Source organism: Lepisma saccharinum, chromosome 16 (assembly GCF_977018435.1).
Source record: "Lepisma saccharinum chromosome 16, izLepSacc3.1, whole genome shotgun sequence".
NCBI lineage: Eukaryota > Metazoa > Arthropoda > Insecta > Zygentoma > Lepismatidae > Lepisma > Lepisma saccharinum.
This window is the reverse complement of record NC_139244.1, coordinates 6,780,640-6,788,261: the sequence shown is the minus strand read 5'-3', so window position 1 is coordinate 6,788,261 and position 7,622 is coordinate 6,780,640. Positions and strand designations below refer to the sequence as shown.

General features: G+C 41.2%; 1 protein-coding gene across 1 annotated transcript in view; it reads left to right on the top strand.

Annotated features, from left to right (window-relative positions):
• Positions 1 to 442: 442 nt before the first annotated feature.
• The window catches only part of LOC146000227 (ATP-binding cassette sub-family G member 4), a 101,202-nt gene continuing 94,022 nt past the window's right edge, over positions 443 to 7,622 (top strand). The window contains exon 1 of the mRNA XM_083137632.1: positions 443 to 760. Coding sequence (XP_082993758.1) covers positions 562 to 760 — 199 coding nt within the window. The 5' untranslated portion in view covers positions 443 to 561. The remainder of the gene's footprint in view (positions 761 to 7,622) is intronic.

Genomic DNA, 7,622 nt, shown 5'->3' with positions numbered 1-7,622 from the left:
CGCCTTCATGGCGTGGTGCTATGCACAGGGGAGCACTTTTATGCAGTAAGGTAGACTACCGAATTCCGTGGAGGTGCAGTTAGAGTAGTTCGTTGGGGTCCCGGGTTCGAATCTCACATTGGAGGCACGGTGGTTCGGATCCCACTTTATACTGGCCTCCCCGATTGCGTAGTGGTAACGTCGTCGCCTTGCAATCAAGGGGTCCAGGGTTTGATACTCGGTGGAGGTACAAGTAGTTCGGATCCCCTTCATCAATTTCATTATATCACCATGCATCCTCATTGTCACGATTAACCAAAAGTGGAAGAAAAGCGACTGTAAATAACAAGAATCAAGTGCAAATGAAATCAAACGGTGAGGTAGATTAAGTTGGCAACTTGCGATACTGGTTTCCACTGCGCGCGCAACACCCGAGCAGCGAGAGGTCAAGAACGTAGAAGCAGATACGAAAGCCAGTCACAGTCAGTCGTCAGCTGTGAGTGAACACGTGCGACGTCCGAGTAGCGAATGCCCCAGAGCGCGCGGTTAAAAAAGCGAAAGTGATTTAAGTCGTAAGCAGCGATGAAGCTCGAGAAGGGCGTGAGTTCGAGTCCCAACGGGGAGAGTGATTCCTGTCTTTTGCCGTCTTCCAGGAAGGACTCCGTGAAGGTGACCATCACCCCGAGCCAGCCAAAGACCCTGACGCACCTTCCGAAGCGGCCGCCAGTGGACGTGGCCTTCAGCGATCTCACCTACTCAGTCACCGAGGGGCGAAAGAAAAGTAAGTGAACTATACTTCTTTTTGCTCTAATTAACATTAATCATAATTACTAATACGTACCTCTAACACGGAGTCGCGATGAAGAAACCCCCCCCCAAATGTTTATCAATTTGATGAACGATAACAGAAATAAGTTCAGTTAATCAGTATTCAATTAGAATAGATGTGAGATACTTTAAGATTACTCGCACACAGGTTAGCACTATGCATGGACGTCCACAGGATTGATTACAAGGCAACACCGAAATAATGGTATCGTTCCCTCAAAAAAACATTCCTTCAGTTTGAAATTATCATGCTCCTGCAATACCCTTCCAATAATTAACAAATTACCGTGACCGAAATGAATTATTTGTGCGTAATATATAATTGTGTGGTAACATTAATTTGCCAAGGGCACATCGCGCTACGACGCCAGGGGGGACCCGGGTTCGAATCCCGGCCTGGGCATGGATGTTTGTGAGTGTCCATCAATTTCATGATGTCATCACTCATCCCAATCTTAGCAAATTAGCCAAAAATGGCACAAAAGCGAAGTAAAATAAAGCAAATAAATATTGCCAGAGGGAGGACGTCCGTGGTACTATGGCAATAGATCGTATTGCTGACAGACAACTCCACACGGGTATAACAGGTATCGGGCTGGCTCGGTAGAACAGTTAGTACGACACCCGTCGTGCTGAATGAGGGAAGCATAGACCGCTTAGAAATTCGGTTAAGAGGGAAATAGGAATTTACAAAATGAAGCCTCGAATAATAATATCTACTTAGAATTGGATTGGATTGATATGGTGTTTTAAGTCGTCTTTATGCACAGTAAGGCTAATCGTGACTGGACCTACAGTTTAAATTGGGATCCGAACCACTATGTGCCTCCATCGGGACTCCTTGATTACAAGGCGACGACGTATCTACTTTGAAATCGACGTAAGTTTTTAGTAGGTTTCGAACTCCTAAAGTTTGCCCTTAGGTAAGCAAACAATTCGTTGATTAATTTAGTTTATTTAACGTTCGCATTTCTTCTAATTTTGGCTAATCGCGACGATGAGGATGAATGATGATAAGATGAAGTGGTTGAGGGGACAGTGGCACACACCTATACGAACAGCACAAGCCCCAGAGATGATGAGGCTGTGAACCTATAGGCGCCAGAGCCCCGCTAGCCTGCCAATTTGCAGCGTGTACAGTGTTAATACATTTAGTAATACGGCGTGTTTTATACAGTATATATTGATACACTTGGTTTTCACTCTATGTGCACATGGTTAGGATCTTTTTCTTCTTCAGTAACAATGAAAATTATATACATGGAGGTACGGAAATTGCGCCTCTATAGTAATCCAGTCATGTAAGTTGAATTGTATCATCTGCGAATACGCTGTATAAAGAAACAAAGTGCCCAAACAAACCAATTCTAAATGGATTTGTTTCTTAGTCTGAAGAAGACCCTGATATAGGGTGGAAACGTCACGTGTATAGTGTAGTGTTTTTTACGTAAATAAAGACCGCCTTAGTCGGCAGTTTTAGTGTTTTTATATTCATGTTCTAATAACAATGAAAGTTTAATTTCTATATTATGAATATGCCTATAAACGTATTAATTTAAGCATTTATATGATACACTTGGTCCCCCCCAGAAATACAGTTACAATATAGTGATCTGCGCAGTTAGTACCTTACAACAAATGTTGGAAATGATGTCCTTCTTGCAGAATCACACATATTCCTAGCTACCTTATGGAGTACTTCTGCGGTGATATTCTGAATGGCAACAGTGATGTGATGCTTCAGCTCTTCTAAGGTGTGTGGATTGTGTCTGTAAACAGTTTGTTTAAAAAAACAACATAGGAAGTAGTCCGGACTGAAGATATCTGGCGGGCCATAGTCTTTGTGAAATAACCCTGTCGCCAAAAAATTCCCTCAGACAAGCACGCAATGCGGCAGGGAAGGGGAGGGAGGGAGGGGCTGTAAGTATGCAAGAATTGTACAACAAGGTACGCAAACAAACATTTGTTGTAAGGTACTAAATGCGCAGATTACTATATTGTAACATTTCTCATATTTGTGCTCGGGGCCGGTTTTAAAATGTACGCACTGTGTTTCTAGCACGTGCCTCGCACGAAGCATATTAATCAAACATGCATGCAAAGATTTCGTCCCTGCCGATTCGTGCACCGTCTAGGAAAGTGGGAAATGTTAGTTTCCCAAAGGACTGGGCTGGGATGGGCGACTGGTTCCAGCATCCCGAAGGAGAGTGAAAGTAGCCGGCGGAGTTGGTTGGGTGCGAATGGTGACCTGCAGGCTGTGTTTTGGAAGCGACCTGCAGCGGTTTGGGTGTTGTTGTAGTCTGTGGAGGCTCGTGGTGGAATTAAGAGTCTACGCTCATTTTCTATTTTGGTTTATATACCTAGCTTTTCATGCATCTTTGCCGTTTAGGTTATCACAGCGCGCTACAAGGGTCCCGGGTTCGAATTCCGGCATAGGTGCTCTTTGTGAGTGCTTCTTCATCATCATCAATAGGGCCAGGGACTTTATGTCCTATAAAACTTTAAAATATGTATGTAATTATGTTATAAAAATGGAAAAAGGTGTCATGAAAAATTAAAAATGTCAGAAAAATTCAGAAGTATCCCCAGTAAAGACAAAAATATGCACAACAGTATTTTCGAATGTCTCATTATACGTGATGTTAGTATCTTCCAGGGAAGATCAACTACGATGGGGGTAGGGTATTAAATGAAGTCAGAATCCCTTTAACCACATAATGTAGTGGGAAAATACTGACTATATTGTGATGTTCACTGCAATTATCCAAAATGTTATTTGCTATTTTGTCAGATTTACACCTTTGTGAAAAGTAAAGCATAATTAGCAGCTTGCTATAAAAAAGGGGGAATTTTTGTTCTGTACTAGTTGGTAAGAAGATGACATCTGCTTTAATTTCTTCCTTCGTAATTTCCTTATCCTGCCATCGATAATATAAACTATCCGTTGTGCTCAAGGTACATATTATAAAATTAAAATAAATAAATTATAAAATAACCGATTATATGGAAGACAATTACAAAATTATACAGAAATATGTCTTATTACGAGAAAATTGAAGAAATATGTTGTAAAAACACGAAATTGGTAAAATATGTCAAAATATGCCTTATCAAGTTTGTCTATTTCGACTGATGTATGTTATAACATAAGGTCCCGGGCCCTAATCATCACTCATCCTCATCATGGTGATTAGCTCAGTAAAAGAAACCAAAACAACCAATCAATTTTCTACCTCTCTACGTTCTCTCTTTCTCGGAAAAGGGAGAGAGAGAGAGAGGGAGGATATTTTTTTCCAAAAAAGTATTCTCTCTTTCGACTTTTTTCTTTCTTTTCTTTTTCTTTGAAAAGAGAAAAAGGAAAAAAGAAATTCCTTTTCTCTCTCTCTTTTCTCTCTAAAGAAAGGAAAGAGAGAAAGATGAAGAGAGAAGCCTTCTCTTTCTTCCTTTTTTGTTCTCTCTCTTCTTCTTTATCATTGCCTCTCTTCGCCTGGAGGAAGAAAGAAAGAAAGAGAGAGCGATAGGAAAGAAGGATTTATTTCTTTCTCTCGCTCCCTCAAGAGAGAGAGGAAGGTCCTTCCCCTTTAACCACCCATCCCCACATCGTTGAAAGGAGGAGAGCCTCTTTCTTTTCTTTCTTTTTGCGAGGAGAGAAGAAAACTCGACGATGCTCATTCTTATGCAACTAATTACACGGCTAATGAGTTCTATGTTAGTACTTGGACTCAGTCAATCTGCAGGAAACTACAGTCGGTGGAACTAGTCTAGTAAAATGTAACACTTTTTTCGCTCATATTCTCTCCTACGTGTCGGGAGTGTGTGGGGCAACGTAGGTAGAGGAGGAGAAAATGCTAGTGGACGGAGGAAAGCAGCGCGCGCTGCTTTAAACGCCTGATAGCTGCAGCCGCGTTGCCTCCTCCTCTCTCGTTCATTGTTCGAGTCATTTTCATTCTGTTTCTCCACAGATACCTGGAGCAGTCATTTTCGAGATTTTTGTTCAAATTTTCTAAACGAGAGGAGGCAGAGATCTTGTTCGGAGCACATTTGCAAAGCAAAGGATTGATTTCGTATTTTGAAGTAGTGTATTTGACGTCAGCTTCCTCGAAATGTTGTCCAATCGGCCAATGGGGATAAGATAGAATGGATGAAGGGACAATGACAAACCTATATGGTCGACACAACAGAACTCGCGACGGATACAATGTTTTAACTAATATGTTTTAATTTTTGCTAGTGGCGGGTTAGTGTATCCTCACCTTTTTAATGTGTTGTGTTTGTCTTGTTCGGGTCCCTTTATAACCTTGCACTTTTAACGATTTTACACCCCCTTTTTAACTTTGAGGTACGGATTTTCACTAAGGTAAGGGATTATGTCATACATTGAAGGGTGCAGAATGGCCATTTGTGCTGACGCACCCTTCAAAGGTCACTTCTTACAATGGACCTTTACCTCTCTGTGTCTGCGAAACTTGTACCCTCCCCCAAAGGACGTTCCTACGCCACTGACCATGGGTGTACGACCTGTTGCTGAAGGTAGTCGGATCCTGTTCTGACATCACTCTTGTGGCACTGACTTCTCAGTGTTTCCTTGTCAATTATTCATTTCTCTTCCTCGGCACTTTAATCTTCCGCTAGAGCTTTGGAAATTGCAGAGTCATACTGTTCTCTGCAAGGAAAGATGATACCAATGGCGTCAAGTGATGGATAAAAAAGGGAGGGAACTTCCAGAACCGACAGTACGCCCCAATCAACGAGGAGTAAATAGCCATCATCCCGCCTCTCTATATCTAACTTTAGTCAAACACCCTGGGGACATGTAAAACTATACATCGTAAAGGGTCACTCAGTACGTGTAAGGACAATCAACGCAGGACAACACACAGCTCTATAGAAGATTACACTGACTGCAGGCGCAGACGCTAGAGCCTCGCAGTCCTGCAGGAATATAGTTTACCGGGATGTACGACGTGTCATCCCTTTCCTGAACGTGTGTCGAAACGTTGAGTAATAGAAAGTTTAGTGACTACAGTAAACCCTCGTTAATCCGGACTAGTGGGGGAGATAAGTTGACCGGTTTAACGAAAGTCCGGATTAACTGAAATAACCCAAAAGAACAGTAGAAAGTGCATTAAAACTCCATTTATAGCAACAAGACACATTTATTATGGTGTATTTAAAGGATATAGGCCTAAATACACTCAGTACAGTAAAATGTAAAGCAATACGACAATGCAGTGTTTCTAGCCATATTTAAAACACTGCATTCTGTTTTTTTGCCTGTCCGGATGAAGCGAAATCCGGCTTATCGGGGCCCGGATGAACGAGGTTTTACTGTACAAAGAAATAAGCATATATTTAGTTAGTATACATCGTTCTGCATTGTTTTATTACGTCGCTTTTCTACCAGCTGGGTTAATCGCGATGATGACTGATAAAATAGCTATAGGACAATCGCAATGATGGCGTCCGTGCTAGTCAGGATTCGAATGTGGGACCTCTGCCATCGCAACCACTCCACAACGGTGGGCGGCTAAATAGACCGTAAAATAACTAACCATGAAATTACAATCGTCTTTCCCTTGACGTCTAAAATGAAGTGATCACCCATGATCAACTCTAAATCGCCAGCTAACATGGGAGTAAAATAGTGGTCGCTCACTTCAGACACTTAGAAAGGCGAACACCCCCCTGATGTAATCAACGGGTCCCCGAGTTCGATACTCGGTGGAGGCACATGCTGATTAGGATCACACTTTAAACAGTAGGTCCAGTCCCGATTAGCCTATCTGTGCACAAGAGTGGAATTAAAAACAAAACTCAACCACGTTGACGTCTAAAATCAAGCGATCTAATGTTTCTACGTAAATTAGTAAGACAAGATTGGCTATGTTCTGAGCTGTTAGAGAGAATTAACTTCCATGTAACACCTTTTACAGTGAGGAACAGAACACCTATCTACACGCCATTCTCGAGGTTAAACATAGACAAAAACTTGCCAATAGTAAGAGTTCAGGAATTGTTTAATGAGTTATTCTTAGTGCACGATTCGGACATATTTTTCGATTCATGTAATGTTGTTAGGCGCAAATTCTGTAAACATTTTATCGGTTTTGTCTGTAAAGTAGCTTTAACTGTATTTATATGTTGTCACACTATCAAAAGTTTTAACATTATTTTATGTATTAACATTAACATTATTGTTAACATTTGTGTATATTATTAACATTAGCTTTGTGTACATTATGTTCAGCATAAATGGGACTTCGGTCCTGTGATGGGCAAATAAATAAATGAGAACTGATCAGGGTGGCGACAGACCTGGAAAACCTGGAAAACCGGGAAAAGTCAGGGAATTTGAGGTGTCAAAAATAGTCAGGGAAATGTCAGGGAATTTCGTCTTCATTGACTTTTTTTTTATTTAATTTAAAGATATCGTTATGGAACTCTGCACGGGAACAGAAAATTGCTATAACTTGGGCACTATGGAAGTAATCTACTTCGGATAAGTTTTGTTTTGCAGCTAAAACATCATAGCATGCAACCGTGTACAATTCAGAACGCCGGACCGAGGAAGGGGGTTTGGCGGGCGCGACCCCCGAATTTCAATAGAAAAAAGAACAAAAATCTGAAGTTTGCCCCCTCTTCTCCCACTATTTTGGGAAGAAGGCGCGAACTTTAGTATTCTTTTCAAAGAATGGACATTTCTCAAGAGAATGAAACATGTTTCATGTTCTTGGGTGCCATACAAGTAGAATAATAAGTCAAAATGTGATTTTTTATTTTTACGAAAAATATGTAACTTGCATTTTTGGAGGAAA